The sequence below is a fragment of the Oncorhynchus nerka genome, linkage group LG18, assembly GCF_034236695.1.
Source record: "Oncorhynchus nerka isolate Pitt River linkage group LG18, Oner_Uvic_2.0, whole genome shotgun sequence".
Lineage (NCBI taxonomy): Eukaryota > Metazoa > Chordata > Actinopteri > Salmoniformes > Salmonidae > Oncorhynchus > Oncorhynchus nerka.
In genome coordinates, this window is record NC_088413.1 from 64,015,143 (window position 1) to 64,032,592 (window position 17,450).

The 17,450-nt window shown below is 44.5% G+C and overlaps 1 protein-coding gene across 2 annotated transcripts in view; it reads left to right on the plus strand.

The window, feature by feature from the left end:
- The window catches only part of LOC115115556 (rho guanine nucleotide exchange factor TIAM2-like), a 170,132-nt gene that overhangs the window by 91,921 nt on the left and 60,761 nt on the right, over positions 1-17,450 (plus strand). The window contains exons 2-5 of one of the 2 annotated variants that reach the window (XM_029688347.2): positions 8,868-8,979; positions 9,395-10,558; positions 15,738-16,215; positions 16,911-17,083. In XM_029688347.2, the coding sequence (XP_029544207.2) occupies positions 9,401-10,558; positions 15,738-16,215; positions 16,911-17,083 (1,809 nt within the window). In that variant the 5' untranslated portion in view covers positions 8,868-8,979; positions 9,395-9,400. Of the gene's footprint in view, positions 1-8,867; positions 8,980-9,394; positions 10,559-15,737; positions 16,216-16,910; positions 17,084-17,450 lie in introns of those variants that run through there. The other variant, XM_065004266.1, reaches the window with a different exon arrangement.

The window sequence follows — 17,450 nt, forward strand, 5'->3', positions numbered from 1 at the left end:
CAAGATGGGAGTGGAAGGGAGCAGCGTCTTTATGGTCACGTGTTGGTTTTACTATGGTAAACAGAGCGGTATGGGAGGAGAGGAGGTGTGGAGGGGGAAATGGACTATCTGAGGATGGCTATCAATAGTGTGGGAGTGGTAAAGGTTGGCCTTGGGGTGCCTCTGTGTTCTCTTACTGAGGGAGGTGACTGAATGGTAGAGGCTATCAGGGGTTGAGGGGTATCATAGGTTGTATCATCAGGGAGGTGTGTGTAAACCCACCAAACCTAAACCCCACTGCACTCTCTCTGAACCCTGTACCGCCCTCATACTTTCCCAGCCTCGCATTCGCAAAGCTAGGGGCATGTGAAGCGCTTTTAGACCTGTTAGTGAAGAGCGCCATATAAATGTAATCCATTACTATCATTATGTACTACAATGTGCCTCTGCTCTTTCAAGGACTTTATCTGTCAGGGTGCTGAGTAGGAGTCAGCCCAAATGCCATGTAGATGTATATGTTACATGAGACTCCTGGCAGAGAGAGAGAGATTATCCCCTGATTGGATCATGGCCCCTCAGAGCTCATTCCGCCTGTTAAATGAGCTTAATTAGGGTCAGTCCATTCATTGTGCTCCATTGAATTATCCAACACCTGTTCTGTATGAATATGTATAACACCCCTCATCTTTCGCTCTCTCCCTTCCTTTTTGTCATGCTTCTATGCTTCTGAATGTGCGTTGTGACTGGTCATACATTTGGCAGGAGGTTAGGATGTGCAGCTCAGTTTCCACCTCATTTTGTGGGCAGTGTGCACATAGGCAGACCTGGCTCCCAAGAAAAGACAGGCTATGGTGGCCTTTCTCAATAGTCACAGTCACAGTGCTCAGGTATTCTGCCACTGTGTTCTCTTCTCGCGCTCTCTCTCTCTCTCTCTCTATCTCTCTCTCTATCTCTCTATCTATCTATCTATCTATCTATCTATCTATCTATCTATCTATCTATCTATCTATCTATCTATCTATCTATCTATCTATCTATCTATCTATCTATCTATCTATCTATCTATCTATCTATCTATCTATCTATCTATCTATCTATCTATCTATCTATCTATCTATCTATCTATCTATCTATCTATCTATCTATCTATCTATCTATCTATCTATCTATCTATCTATCTATCTATCTATCTATCTATCTATCTATCTATCTATCTATCTATCTATCTATCTATCTATCTATCTATCTATCTATCTATCTATCTATCTATCTATCTATCTATCTATCTATCTATCTATCTATCTATCTATCTATCTATCTATCTATCTATCTATCTATCTATCTATCTATCTATCTATCTATCTATCTATCTATCTATCTATCTATCTATCTATCTATCTATCTATCTATCTATCTATCTATCTATCTATCTATCTATCTATCTATCTATCTATCTATCTATCTATCTATCTATCTATCTATCTATCTATCTATCTATCTATCTATCTATCTATCTATCTATCTATCTATCTATCTATCTATCTATCTATCTATCTATCTATCTATCTATCTATCTATCTATCTATCTATCTATCTATCTATCTATCTATCTATCTATCTATCTATCTATCTATCTATCTATCTATCTATCTATCTATCTATCTATCTATCTATCTATCTATCTATCTATCTATCTATCTATCTATCTATCTATCTATCTATCTATCTATCTATCTATCTATCTATCTATCTATCTATCTATCTATCTATCTATCTATCTATCTATCTATCTATCTATCTATCTATCTATCTATCTATCTATCTATCTATCTATCTATCTATCTATCTATCTATCTATCTATCTATCTATCTATCTATCTATCTATCTATCTATCTATCTATCTATCTATCTATCTATCTATCTATCTATCTATCTATCTATCTATCTATCTATCTATCTATCTATCTATCTATCTATCTATCTATCTATCTATCTATCTATCTATCTATCTATCTATCTATCTATCTATCTATCTATCTATCTATCTATCTATCTATCTATCTATCTATCTATCTATCTATCTATCTATCTATCTATCTATCTATCTATCTATCTATCTATCTATCTATCTATCTATCTATCTATCTATCTATCTATCTATCTATCTATCTATCTATCTATCTATCTATCTATCTATCTATCTATCTATCTATCTATCTATCTATCTATCTATCTATCTATCTATCTATCTATCTATCTATCTATCTATCTATCTATCTATCTATCTATCTATCTATCTATCTATCTATCTATCTATCTATCTATCTATCTATCTATCTGCCTGCCTGCCTGCCTGCCTCTGAAAGTGTGTGTTGGTTAAGCTTTTGATATTTCCCAGACTAGGCCACGGAGGCCATTATGCTTCTGACAATGTTGCTTTGGACCCTCTGAATGTCGTTCTTATTGTTGCCAACATTGTGAACTTGACTCCATTTGCCCATGCAGCCGGCCAAGAACAGCCTATTCTTTTACATCCGCTCTTCAAGCATTGCATGGATAATGGGCCAACCACAAGTATGAGTAGTGGATATTGCTTTGAATTATTATGTTGTTTTTAAGCTTTTAACTAATCCGCTCATATTCATTTGGATTTGTCTCAGGTAAATGGTTTGGAGGTTGACTGTGGTCAGAGAGCAGGGAGGACCATGAAAACAGCCCCCTCTGTTGGGTCATGGAATAACCACATAGGCGCTAGAAATTACAGGCACAGTAGGTGTATGTGATCTGAAAGAAAAAGGTATATGTTATTTTCCATTTTATAAGCAACCGTATAGTTTGGCTTCTAAGTGTGACCCTTTGTGTGAGTCTATAATGTGCTGTTGTAGTTTTTCGTTCAGCCCAATATTTGTATTTTTTTTATTTAACTAGGCTAGTCCGTTAAGAACCAATTCTTATTTTCTTTGACGGCCTAGGAACAGTGGGTTAACTGCCTTGTTCAGGGGCAGAACGACAGATTTGAACTTTTACCTTGTCAGCTCGGGGAATCAATCTAGCAACCTTTCGGTTACTGGCCCAATGCCCTAACCACTAGGCTACCTGCCTGCCCTTAAGATGGTTCAGTCTTTTATAATGTTCGTGATAAACATTAACATGTTTGTTTAATTACCTGCAAATCAATTTGTTGACACATCCTGTTCAGTTTAATCGAAGCAATGAAATTGTTTTGAGCACCAGATTTTCACTCTAAATTAGGACTTAGAAAATAAAGGACTGACTCACAAAACCCTGGAGGGGAAAAGAACCACCTTTTGGAATTGTCTGGCTTACTTCAGACCAGCAACTGGCCCTGCTGTGCTGTGGCTTTGTCAATGGGCCAGTTTGAATGAAGGTTCTGTGTAACCACTAGTATGTGCCCTAAAGGAGCATGTGTGTTTTTAGAAGGGTGGTCACAATTTGGACCCGCCGGGAATGCATAACATTTGGTCTGCGTTTCAGAGACGTTAATTCCAGGGAATGCATGTGGACTTGTGTCTCTGTGTCTTTTCTCATTCACCTTTAATTAGCTTTTTAAAATGGATACAGATCTGGCCTTCTGGCTCTCTTGTCTCTCTCTTAATCTAGCCCTTAGTCATTCTAGCTTTCTCTCTCTACTTTACTCTCTCACTCTATCAATTCAAATTTAAGGGTCTTTATTGGCATGGGAAGCATGTGTTTACATTGCCAAAGCAAGTGAAATAGATAATACACAAAAGTGAAACATCTGTCTGTCCAATGGAAAAGCAGCAGAAACAACACTGAGGGTGTAGTCGTTCCTATACTACATAAACCATATCTGGTCCTAACTTCCACCTGGAGAGTGAGTGAGGCTGGCTTGAGCACTTTCACTTTTTCCTCTCCTCACCACTCTCCGTTGCCCCGCATTACCCTGGAGGATTACAATTCGCTGTGCCTAGAAGCCGGGTTGAGGGAGAGGGAGTTTCCTCGTGCCTCAGTCAGTGTGTGAGTCAGTCATTGTGTGAGTCAGTCAGTGTGTGTGTGTGTGACTGTGTCACTTTAAGACCGGCAGGCTGACTTGGTTGAATCCACTTTAAGATCAGAAGGCTCTAGATTCTCCTTGCTTGCTCTTCAAAGAGCTTTTAGATGAAAGCTTTGGACGGAGGTAAGGGAGGTTTTTGTCTCTCTATTTCATCCTTCCCTTTGTTTCCTCTGTTTCCAGGATTTAAGACAACGCAGAAAAACCTTTACTATGGTTGTCTTCTATCCAGTTGTTCAGGTTTAGACAAGTCTGTGTGTTTGGTGCTTTCTTTGTGTACAAGCGGACTTGAACTTTGCATCTATTGTTTAGGGATGTTGGTTCTAGCAGTAATCACAGGCATGTTCCCTGCTGTAGTGTTTAACTAGCTCTGTATGGTAGCCTAGAACCCAGACAGATTGATTTTGTGAAAAGGTGACCCTTTTCGCTGTCAGCTCACTGTATGTTTCACTGTTAGCATTATATTCAGTCACAGCAGAGTCCGATGGACTGATTATTGCAGCGGTTTACTACGATGGATTCTTTACATTCAATGTGGTGTTTTTGGTCTGTCTTATAGCCCATTATTTAGATCCTATGGTAAAATTGGCAACAGTACATTTAGTATAATCAGTGCTCCATTGTTTAGGATGTTATTAAGAAATGTTTTGACTGTTGGCATTTGTCTGATTCTGAAATGGCTAACGCATATCTCTGTAAATCGCTCATAGGGCGCCATGTCATTCTTGGTTCAGAGCCCGTTGAAGGCCTTTATAATGAAAAATGCCTAAGAACACTAACATGCAGTTTGATAAGTGGCTTTGGCACTACAGTATAATCTACCATACTGTAATATACTGTATGCCTTCACTCTATGATCCATGGCCTGTTATTTCCTCCTCATAACTGAATGACCACAGGATCATCTGTAATATCCAGACTGTATGACAGAGATCAGGCAACAACATCTCTCGGTCTTACAACAACAGTCTATTGACTTTGGTTTACCTCCTGTTGTTGTCCGTCCGTGGGGACTTGTCTTATGAAAGTGGGTCTCACTCCCAGACAGTGTTCTACTGCTTCTAGCAGCTGTGGCTAGATTATACCGTACGGCTCCTTTAAGAGTCAGCTAGGTATTAGGCTGAGGCTCTGTGCCACAGGAAGGTGATAAGTGATAAGGGAGGAGTCCTCTGGGTACTGATTTGACAGAGGGGAAGGTAACATCAGGGAGAACTGGATAATGAATGATACTACTAGACGTTATGGGTCTGAGGGAACAATGAAGTTTGAGACCTGAAATCTTCTAAATGATTAAACAGGTAAAACTATTGTCTCATTATTGTTCTAGTTTACTTAATGTCAGATTAAAGCCAAAACCAAGATGTCTGATGTTGATCTGAAAGGGCTATGCAGATTAATTCTTAATTTCATGGTGTGGTTTTTCTTTTACTACAAGGTTCAGTGTCCACTTATGGCTAGCCCAGAAATGCACAGCTAGCGGTTCCTGATCTCCAGGGTTCTGTAGTTTACCGGGTAAAAAAGTGCACTAGCATGGAATTGTAGTGCTGAGGCTGGGGATGCATCCTCCAGGGATGGCCCAACCCAGCCCCATGTTTCACACTGCTGTGTCAAGGGGTTTGAGGCTTTGATCCTCAAGTTTACCTTCAAGGACAAGTGTTTTTCACAGACAGCCTCAACATGGTTCAATATGCAACCCTGTGTGAAGTGTGTACTGTCTAATATGCTGTGTGTGTGTGTGTGTCACAAGGACATGCAGTTTGCTCATGATATAGACACCCCACTATTACACCCCCCAGTGTTTATACCCTGTGGAAATGTGTCCTCACTGACATGGCCCAAGGCTCCATCCCTGAGACACGATGTCAGACTAAACAGAGAGCGGATGTAGGAGTCATCCAGGGGCATTAGCAGGGGAATACCAGGTCACAGGGTGCTAGAGGAGAATAGGGGAGGGGAGGCTCTCTTTGCTCCAGACCAGATGGCCTATAGCGTAGAGGCTATTGAGAGGCACAGGGCTGCAGGCAGGGTCCAGTGTTGTTGTCAAGGAAGACGTGGTCCCCTCCCCCCAAACTGTTATAAAGCTCCGGTTCAGCCCACAGCACAAGGCTGACGTCTACGAGAATATGAGTGTGCTTGTGCCTTTGCTTTTATTCAGGCAAAGGAAGGCTGCAAGTTTAAAAAGCTCAGTCAGAAGTTGGCTCTGTGTCAGAACTAGCAGTGAAAGGAACTGGAAGCAGCCATTGTGACTCCTGGAGCACACCAGATGATTTTGTCTATTTTCTCCTAAAGAGCTTTGTTTGGTTTCTACTTATTCATTTTGAACGATAGGGAGCAATTTCCCTGCTTCAAACTCTTTAGGTTCGAGGGGCTAATCATTGTCAAAGCTAATCAGAGAGTCAGAAGGTTGGGAGGGGGTAGATGCCTTTCTAGGGAGTTTTTCTTAGCCACTGTGCTTCTACATCTGCATTGTTTTTGGGGTTTTAGGCTGGGTTTCTGTAGAGCACTTTGAGATATCAGCTGATGTAAGGAGAAGGGCTTTATAAATAGATTAGATTTGATTTGATGCGGAGACTATGGAAGATGGATGGTAAACCTGGCCGAGGACTATTAGCCTGGTGGAGGGGCCAACTGCAGTCGACCAGGCACTCATGACCTCTGTTGCCTCTTAATCTTGGACACGTGGCCTCTGGCCTTAACTTGGCAGCCCTGGGAACTTTAGCTGCCAAAGGGCTTCAACTTAGCAACCCTTCTAACTGTATCTCTCAGAACTAGAGGTCTTTGACTTGGCAGCCCTGGGAACTTTAGCTGCAAAAGGGCTTCAACTTAGCAACCCTTCTAACTGTATCTGTCAGAACTAGAGGTCTTTGACTTGGCAGCCCTTCTAACTGTATATGTCAGAACTAGAGGTCTTTGACTTGGCAGCCCTTCTAACTGTGTCTGTCAGAACTAGAGGTCTTTGACTTGGCAGTCCTTCTAACTGTGTCTGTCAGAACTAGAGGTCTTTGACTTGGCAGCCCTTCTAACTGTATCTGTCAGAACTAGAAGTCTTTGACTTGGCAGCCCTTCTAACTGTATCTGTCAGAACTAGAGGTCTTTGACTTGGCAGCCCTTCTAACTGTATCGGTCAGAACTAGAGGTCTTTGACTTGGCAGCCCTTCTAACTGTATCTGTCAGAACTAGAGGTCTTTGACTTGGCAGCCCTTCTAACTGTATCTGTCAGAACTAGAGGTCTTTGACTTGGCCACTCTAAACACTTTCTGTCAAGATTTCTGGATTATAATTAATGGATATTTTTTTGTGGGGATTGATACATTTTACATTAGGGGTAATCAAATCTGAAATGTGTTTGTTGAAATTAAAATCTTTAGAAGCCTTTTTAATCCTTCAATACACTACAATTTTGCAAATTCTCATCAACAAAAGAATGATCAAATGAAGATCCAACATCTTTATCTATAGAGAATAGATGCTTTAATTTTATCACTGTATGACCTATGTCAAGTTCAGGATCTGTGTAGTGGTTCTACACGATGTGGGGACAGCTATAGCTGGTGAAGGCTAGCAGCAGTTTGTAATAGGTCAGGACTAAAAACAAACTTGGCTAAAATGTTTGCCTTGTGCCTGACCCATTTCGTAGAAGCTTGATAGAATAAATTCTCACAACCAAGGCTTCATTTCCTTTTAACATGGTGCTGTTTGTCCCTCTGACCACATTGGGAAGGTCACAGGTACCAAACAAAACAAGTTTGTGTGACTGTGACATCACACTTATGCTACAAATCTCCTTTACTCTCAAGCCGGAGCTGTGGATTCCTTATTACCCTCAGCCTATATGCTGCAGTACAGAACATCTAGTCATTCTCGAAGGTCTTAAAAGTCAAGGTGCAGTAAGAAGGAGAGGTAAACAGCAGTAATGCCACAGATCAGTTAATCCCCAGGGTATTTACACTATGGCCTGGCCTCTCACATGCTGTATGTGTGCTGCTGCTGCACCAGTAGAGGATGGGTATCATGTGAATGCTTTCCTGGAGCGTGAGCTACATGCATATGGAAGGTTTATAGTGCAAGGGTTGTGCTCCTTCTTCCGCTGAGCCCACAGCTACAGTAAGAACGCTCTCCAGTAGTTTCTGTTATTTGGAATCTGCCCCTGGACAAATTTGCCAGTGGGAAGCAAAGAAAAGGCTGGAATTTCCGTGTTTAAAAATAAACAGCGGGGCAAACTGTAGCAGGCTTTCAAAAACGTTCCCGACCGATCAAAGAAGACGTCAGTGAGTTCTGCAGAGTAGGAAGAATGTGAGTAATGTTTAGGTTGGAGAGGAATATAAAAGGGATTTTGAGTCAGAGGAGAGGAGTGAGTTTCTACAGTAGTCATGGAGACAGAGTGGCACAGCAGAGACCAACCTGGGCTGACTCCTTCAGGATCACTGTGATGGAAACCTGGTGCAGGTTTGAGCCTAACACATGGAAGCACTGTATTTCTGTACTGTATATGCCTTTGACAGGGAAAGCTTGTAGTTGTAATTCAATTTTAGTATACCAAGAATGTCCTCTCTTCGGATGAGCTACAGTAGCCATGTGGTGGGGTTCCTCTTGTAAACAGACATTGTGGATTTTGCAAAGTGAATCTGCTCCTCAGAAACCTTAATGGAAAGTAGTCCTCTGATCATTGGCTGGGTGTCCTCTTAACCACTAAAATACCAAAGCTCTCCTGAACACCAGATTATGACTCAGCCCTAATTGCAACACCTGTTATCAAACATTGGGGGTTGTCACAGGCAGTTAACAGAGCTGTGTTTCCATAGTGATAACCCAATCGCTACCTAACCCAACCACTTTCCTTTGTGTGTCCCTCAGATGGTCCTGGCTGTGCAGCAGGAGGAGAGAGGGTCGCCTGAGAGCAGAGGAATCCAGGACCACCATGCCCACTGAAGGAACTCTGAGACGAGACAGACTTTAGAACACACAGGTGAGTCTCCTATCAGCGATTATTAACAGTGCTTTTACAAGTGGTAGTGATTGTAGGCAAGTGTCAGCACGTTTAAGTGGTGCAGGGAGTGAAAAATGTTAGGCTAACGCTAATGTAGTATTGCCAACTATGCCGATTTATGAAATGAAGTGCGCCATAGCAGCAAGTGCGCCATAGCTGCCTTCAGTAACATATTACAGTTGACAAACCAATGTCAAACCAAGCCACTACATGCCTCAAACCGTGTTCTTTGATTCATTTCCATCACACATAACAGCCATGAAGCCTTAAAGCTTGTTGGTCACACTGGTGATACCGCCGCCTTGGTACCTTTCCTGGAAAAAGAGTGGAACGAGACGAAAAGGATGTCTTTGCAATTATTAGACTTTTTCATCCTGAGTCTTTTGTCTTCCAGATCGCAATGGGAAACTCTGACAGCCAGTACAGCATTCAGGGGTCAAAGGGCACCAGCTTAATCTTCCCAGGGAAACAAAAGCCCTACTCACTAAAGTTCCGCTCAAACAAAGAAGAGGTTCTATCCCCCCATACATGGTGGAAAGGTGGGCCGGGAGGCTCAGGGTACAAGGCCAGGGCTGTTGGTCGAGGCTGCCTCTCCCCCCTGCAGAGGAGAGGAGAGCCGTACATCTCCAGACACTATGATTACGTCACCAAGGGGGTGAAGGGCAGTCCAAACTGCCATCTCTGGCATGGCTCCCCACCAAGAGGCCGCTCACACCTCCCAGCTGAGAATAGATGCTGCCCATATGAGGGCAGGGGAAGCCTGTACAGTAGAGCATCAGGGGATCTGAACGACTATGCTCTGAACGGACACAGGACCCCAGAGAGGATGCGAGGAGAGGGAGATGAGGGGCTTGAGGAGCAGAGCAGTCCCAGGGTGGTCATCAAGAAGGATGGTAGTCTGAGGGTGGAGTTCACCAACACTAACAGTGGTCTGCTGCTAGATGAGGCATCTGGGCCAGTGCAGCTGCTCAAGTTCTCCCCCACCCTGGAGTCCACCTCTAGTCTGCCTGGCAGCAGCAGGCCTGAGGCCCACCATGGTGCTCCGCAGCCAGCCTCAACCTCCACCACCAGGACTAGCAAGGGCAGCTCGCTGAGCTCAGAGGGCTCTTGGTACGACTCGCCCTGGGGGCCCAGCGTGGAGCTCTGCGACCAGGACCAGTCCTGTTCCTCCAATAGGTCTATGGGAAACCGTAGGTCTGACCAGTTGGATTCCTTTGGCCAGCAGTCTCCTCCTGTGTCCATCTCAGATCTCTACAGGGACCCCAGTATGGCTGCCACCTTCCCCACAGCTAAGGACCTGTTGGCCCAGTACAGGGAATCCCCTCTTCACTCCCATCACATCCAGCACCAGGCCTCCTTTGTTTCGGCCCTGGACATGCCTGTTGAGGAGCAGTGTCCAGAGGCCTCGCAGTACTCATCCTACACCCTGCCCTGCCGTAAGGCCCAGCCTAATGGAGAGGTATCCACCCTGAAGAAGGGCACTGGCTCCGTCAGGAGCCGCATGAGACGCCTCAGCGACTGGACTGGAAGTCTCAGCAGGAAGAAGAGGAAGACACAGGTGAGTGGGGCTGTCATCTGGGGCTGTCTGTGTTTGAGCACTGGGACCCTGATCTACAATCTATGAATTTTGTTATTTTGTTACAGAAACATTTGTCACAAAGTACTAAACAATGAGCAAACCGAGCCAGTGGCAAGGAATTGCTTCCCCTCAGGTTCTACTTACATTTACATTTAAGTCATTTAGCAGACGCTCTTATCCAGAGCGACTTACAAATTGGTGCATTCACCTTATGACATCCAGTGGAACAGGTTCTAAACGCATGTTGTACTTCACAGGTCCTAGATCTGTATACACCCTATCTTCATGGCTTGGTATGTACAACCAGTAGGCCTACAGCGTGTTTGCAGTTAGGTCTGTGGCCATATCATATTTCTAGTCGTCAATCTGTAATAGAGGTACTGCTTTAGCTGCATCAGGTGTGTCTAATCTCCTTGGGAATTTCCCTGTTTTGAGATGTGATTGTCTGCAGTTCCTTGGCTCCACAGGAGAATATGATGACTCTGGAGTCTCCCAGTGCTTGGCACAGACTAGTGTTCCAACCATGTTAGTGAGGGAGGGGAGGCAGCAGAGGAAGCAACTCTCTGACAGGTACTTGGCTGGGGGACTGTTACTGGTCATTGTGGTCTCACCAGGAACACAACGTTGTCCCCGATCCCGAGTACCACAATACCAGCTGTCTGAGTACAGGGAACTACAGGGTATCGCGGAATGAAATTTGGGAAGCGGATGGTGCATTGTGTAGGGACTAGAGAGGCAGTCGTCTACCGGAGAATAAGGCATGAAACCGAGGGAAGGGGAGGAAGGATGAAAAGACAAGGGGTCTGCAGATTCCATGACTACGTCTGGGTGGGTACAAGAGGTCATGTTAATGAATGGAATATGTAGAATGCCCTGTGTTGGAAGCATAGCTCCATTATATATCATTTCCAGATGAGTGCATTGTTATGATCAGACGATATCCTCCAGTTTGGGTCTAGATGATTGTTGTTACACAGTGGAGATTGAAACAGTGTTTTTTTTCTCGAGTGTATAAGCTCGTCTGTGCATTTCATTGAGATATTGTGTGAGTGGTTGAAAATGGATGTTATCTACCAGTAAGACAGCAGGTCTGTATGATGTATTGTGTTGCAGTAGAACCAGACTTGTAAAATGACACCAGACTGTACAGTATTAGAAGAACCAGGACTTGTATGCAAATCATTGGATAGAGTGTGTTTGTGTGTTATGGGTCTGTAATAGTTTATTTAGAGCATTTAAGCCCCATAAATGTAATCACCATAGTCATATTTTCTGCAACAAAGGCTAAGTAGTTAATTCCTAAAAATGTGTGTTAGATATTCCCAAATTAGCTTAAAAACGGCTTGAAACGTGGCCCTCCGTGACTTTGAGGCTTTAAATCATACATTATGCCCTAATTCTCTTGTAAACTTTAAAATGCTTTTCAAACCATTCCAAGATAATTGCTGTAAGCCTATGAAATCTCTGTTACTGAAACTAATTCCCAGCTGAAGATTTCGAAACCCCACCCCACTCTTAATGATGTGGTCGTTATGGTGATTATGATTTGGTGGCGCTGCTCTGGGTTTCTACTCAACACTCTGTCCTCCTCTCCAGAGACCCAATCCACTAGTGTGTACTCTATGGATAGGTACTCGTTCATTAGGGCATTAGGGTCGAAGTAAAATATCTGGGTGTAACCGGCGTTGGCACAAGAGGGTTAACTTCTCTTGGGGCCAGAGCTTGCACTCTAAATGAGTTCCTATTGTCATGACGTTGCCCTTTTTGGGTACAGCGAGCACCATCCCCTTCTCTCTCTCTCTCCCACACCCAGGCTGCTGTTAGGCAGGTCATAAATTCCTGGAGGAGATTCTTCCTCATGGCCAGACAGTATAGAGAGAGAGTGAGTTTTCATAGAGAGAACAAGGGAACTCCTTCCACCTCACAGAACTTGAGAACTGAACAATATTCATGTTCTGGAGAATGTATAAAAGGTTGAAGTAGCCAGCTACGAACTGGTCTGTTTGGTACAATTTTGTGAAACTCATGAGTCAATACAGCCATATTACCATAACCCTGTTTATACAAGAGTCTTGGTTGTGGGACTTGCATCTAATTGTTGTATGGGATGAATGAGTAAAGATTAAACTGTTTGTGAAATGATGTAATGTGATTTTAGACTGTTTAATGAAGGAAACTCGAATTCCCTTTGGAGTTTAACTAAATCAGAGGCCCGCCTCATGAGCACAGACCTTGATCTGGCGTCGTGGGACAGCCCCTTTCTGCTCTCCCGAATATAACCCCCACCGTGGGAATTTATCATGAAGGTTTGAGTAGAGACCATGCATTTCTCTTGCTGAATTCTTAACCATACCACGCGGTTAAACTCTTAGACTATCTAACCGACAGAATAAGAACAAATCTTTGATACTAATTACTAGTTTGCAGCTAGGAATTCGGTATCATTGAACGCGAAGACCGACAACCACCGAAACATATACTCTATAACAACATTGCTGAATGTTACTCTGAACTATCTATTCTAACCACTGCAGAGAGAGAGAGAGAGAGAGAGAGAGAGAGAGAGAGACAAACTCTCCAACAAAAACAAACTTTCCAACAGAGATCAAGGCGACACACTGAGCGTAAATATATATATTGATTGCAATTATTCCCGAATGAGTGAGCGTTCATGTGCAAAGGATTAGCATTTCAATTGTTATAATTAACAACTTTGTGGTGTCTTTTATCTTAGTCGACCCCCACTTCCCCTTTACCACCAAGCCGCCATGCCGGTTTAGCCCACTAGGGCACATCCACTATCATTTCCTTGTAACTATATCTACTGTTTGTTTGTGCATTTCTGTGCTTATTTAGTTAGTAAATACATTATTTAAGACAATTGATGTATGGATGACTCCGTGAAGACTGGGTTCGTGCAGATAACCAACCATTTACGACGTTTGGAATGAGACTAACGTGAGGTAAAGAATAATTAATTAATGAGAAGACTAATTGATCAGATATTAAAATATCTGACAGTTGTATTAGAAAATGTATAACTTTGTAATCTGAATATTTTCCTTGGTGCCCCAACATCCTAGTTGATCACGTAATAATAATTACAGAGAATTGATCTGATAAACTACAAATAAGTCTTCAGTTTAATGATGCCAAAGACACAACACCATCTTAAACCCTGATAATCTCTTGCAATGTGTTAGGTTTGGGGAGCGACCTAGGATACAACGTCCATGCAGTATTGAGCTTGACCTTTTCAATGAGAAGGACAGGGGCTTTTGAGGGACTGTGATTGAAGTTGTTCAGGTTCCCAGCAAAGCTTCAAAGGTCCATGAGAAACACCCCAACAAGCTCCAATCAGTAGCAATCCCATCCCTATTCTCCGTTCAACTCTAACACAAATCAAATGTTTGTATCTGTAGGCATTGGGCAGTCCCAGGCTTCAGAACAGAATACCAATGAGCAGAGTGATATTTGTTTAGATAAATGGTCTCTTTCAGTGTTCTGACTCAAACTTCTTCATGGGCAAATGTTGGAGCGTGATGTTTCCAACTGAGCTCTGTATAGACATTCAGAGTTGTCATAGCTTCATGCTGACACATTCATTGGGTCTCTCTGGTGGTGACTCTGTGGTGCCTGGGACAGAGCTGATTCAGGGGTCCACACTGGCCTGGTTCTGCCCCTGTTTGGAGTTCTCCGCTGGGTCTAGTTCCACCATGGCCACCTAATCACCGTCAGCTTCCAATTGGCTCAATGAACCATATTTCACCATTTATCACAAACTCTGGCCACTCAGCCTCTTTTCAATGAGTCGACCCAAATCAGGACTAATTCCAGCTCTCGTTGCCCTCCACCTGGGCTTCAGGGCTCTCGCTGCGCTGCGCCCTCCAAGCTAGACACTCAGGCCCAGCCCACGTTCTAATGAGAAACAGCTGGGGGAGACGGCGGGAGACTGAGGGAGAAGGGGATTGGGAAGGAAAGCAGATACTAAGGGGAAAAAGGGTAGATGGAGAGTAGGGGAGGTACTGGGGGAGGATTTGGAAGACTGACATACAGGGAAGGAAGGGAGAGTTTGACATACAGGGAAGGAAGGGAGAGTTTGACGGACAGGGAAGGAAGGGAGAGTTTGACGGACAGGGAAGGAAGGGAGAGTTTGACGGACAGGGAAGGAAGGGAGAGTTTGACGGACAGGGAAGGAAGGGAGAGTTTGACATACAGGGAAGGAAGGGAGAGTTTGACATACAGGGAAGGAAGGGAGAGTTTGACATACAGGGAAGGAAGGGAGAGTTTGACGGACAGGGAAGGAAGGGAAGTTTGAACAGGGAAGGAAGGGAGAGTTTGACGGACAGGGAAGGAAGGGAGAGTTTGACGGACAGGGAAGGAAGGGAGAGTTTGACGGACAGGAAGGAAGGGAGAGTTTGACGGACAGGGAAGGAAGGGAGAGTTTGACGGACAGGGAAGGAAGGGAGAGTTTGACGGACAGGGAAGGAAGGGAGAGTTTGACGGACAGGGAAGGAAGGGAGAGTTTGACGGACAGGGAAGGAAGGGAGAGTTTGGCGGACAGTGAGAGGAGGGGGGTAGACTCGGCAAGAGACTGAGGAAAGGTTGCTTTGGAAAGGCATTGGAACACTGTTTGAAGTTTACCCAACCAAGTTGCCAGGGGAGAATCGATGTTTCAATCTAGTGGAGTGCAGGTGGGATGTCATTACCCCTGAAAGAGCGCAATCACATGAAGTAGTGTTTCTACTGAGATCAGGAAGCCACGGTGTCCTCGCAGACTCAAGAACTTCAGTCACACTTCAGTCGCATCCTACCCTCTCTCCCTACTCTCCCCCTACCCTCTCTCCCTACTTCACCACAGTCTCACCCCCCCCATCCCTACTCTCACTCCACAGTCTCCCCCACCCTCTCTCCCTACGCTCTCCTCACACTCTCCCATCACCCCACCCACCCTCTCTCCCTATTCCTACCCCACCCACCCTCTCTCCCTACTTCACCAGTCTCACCCCCCATCCCTACTCTCACTCCAGTCTCCCCCACCCTCTCTCTCTACAGTCTCCTCTCACACTCCCATCACCCCACCCTCTCTCCCTATGCTCTCCTCACACTCTCACTTCATCCCTCTCCTCACCTTATTCTCATCTCTGTGCCCTTCCAGGAGCCTAGGTATAAGGACAGCAGTGAGGCCTTTGACAGTGGAGTGGACGGCCTGACAGCTGCCACCAGCTCTCCCTCCCAGGTATCCAGCCTGTGGTACCCTGGCGGACCTGGCAATGTTGGGGCCTCCCGGGCCCAGTCTGCAGGGGCCCTCCACCACAGCAGCGACGCCCTCCACCAGAACATCTATGAGAACTTCATGCAGGAGCTGGAGACAGGGATGGAGCAGGGCAGTAGTGGAGGAGCAGGGGGAGGAGGTGAGAGGAGAGACCCGTCTACGGGGACAGAAGGGGGGGAGAGCAGCAGTGAGTCTGCAGGCGGCTCTCTGGAGCAGCTGGACATGCTCTTTGAAAAGGAGCAGGGGGTGGTACGCAGGGCTGGCTGGCTCTCCTTCAAACCCATCCTCACCCTGCACAAGGACAGGAAGCTGGAGCTGGTCACACGCAGGAAGTGGAAACAGTATTGGGTCACCCTGAAAGGTGAGTAGGGGTGGGTGGTCAGAGAGAAAGACTGTTTGTGACATTGCAATCTAAGGTCCAGTCAATATACACATTGAATTGGACCTTCAATACCTCACTGAAATGAAGTTGAGCTTGATGCTTAATAGGGTTGGTCACATTGAAAGGTGAGTTAAAGGTGTGAGGAGGTTTATAGGGCAACTAAAGGTCAAAGTGTAACTTGATCTTTAGCGTTGGAGGCATTACATCCTCAGGTTCAGTAGATACAACCACTACATTGTTTGCTGAATACATAAACTGAAATGTAGTTGACGCTGGGCGACAGAGAGGAATGTCAGTTTCTAACTTTAAATCACATTTAAAGTTGAAGTAAAACCAGACATCACTTAAGAGAGGCAGCAGCAGCTCTTCACATGGTTTTTCTGGAAGACTACAGTGTGTCGTTTGCAGAGTCCAGCTCCTTTACTTAGCCTGTGCATTGCATTTATCGTACACTGATCCTTTGCTATCCTAAAAGCTTACAGTGAATTTTACTGCTGCATTTACCGGCTAAATAGATCAAGCTCAGGCCAGGAGCGTGAGAGTGTGTGTGTCCTTCAGCCTTCCACTTTATTGTAAATGACTGAAGAACAGCAGAGACAAATAAATGACAGATTATGAGGACATTCCTCTGAGCTGTGTTCTTCCTCACTCTCATGACCAACCTCTTCCTCCAGGTTGTACCTTGTTGTTCTATGAGACCTATGGCAAGGGTTCTCCAGAGCAGGAGCTGTCTCCACGCTACGCCCTGTTTGCAGAGGACTGTATCGTCCAGACCATTCCTGAGCACCCCAAGAAGGAGAACGTCTTCTGTCTCAGCAACACCTACGGAGATGTCTACCTCTTCCAGGTGAGGTCTACCTCTTCAAACTCACTATCAAAACTACAGAATGTAGATGTCCACAGTATTTATCCCCACGTGGGTGGATATGCTGTAGATACAGTTTCTTCAGAAAAAACATTCCATATGTTTGTATGGCGACAGTAAATTTTCATGTGTTCATAAATGTCACACTACAACTATATAGTTCAGTCCAGCTGGTGGTTCCTCCATCCTAGAGCCTGTGCGGCATTAGCTTGGCGTTAGCATGTTGTTAGCTTAGCGTTAGCTTCATGAGCACATCATGGCGTTAGTGCTCTGATTTCCCCCATTACTCTGCTCTGCTTGTTGAAATGCTTAGTGTTCCAGCCAATCCAACACACAAATGAGGAGCAGA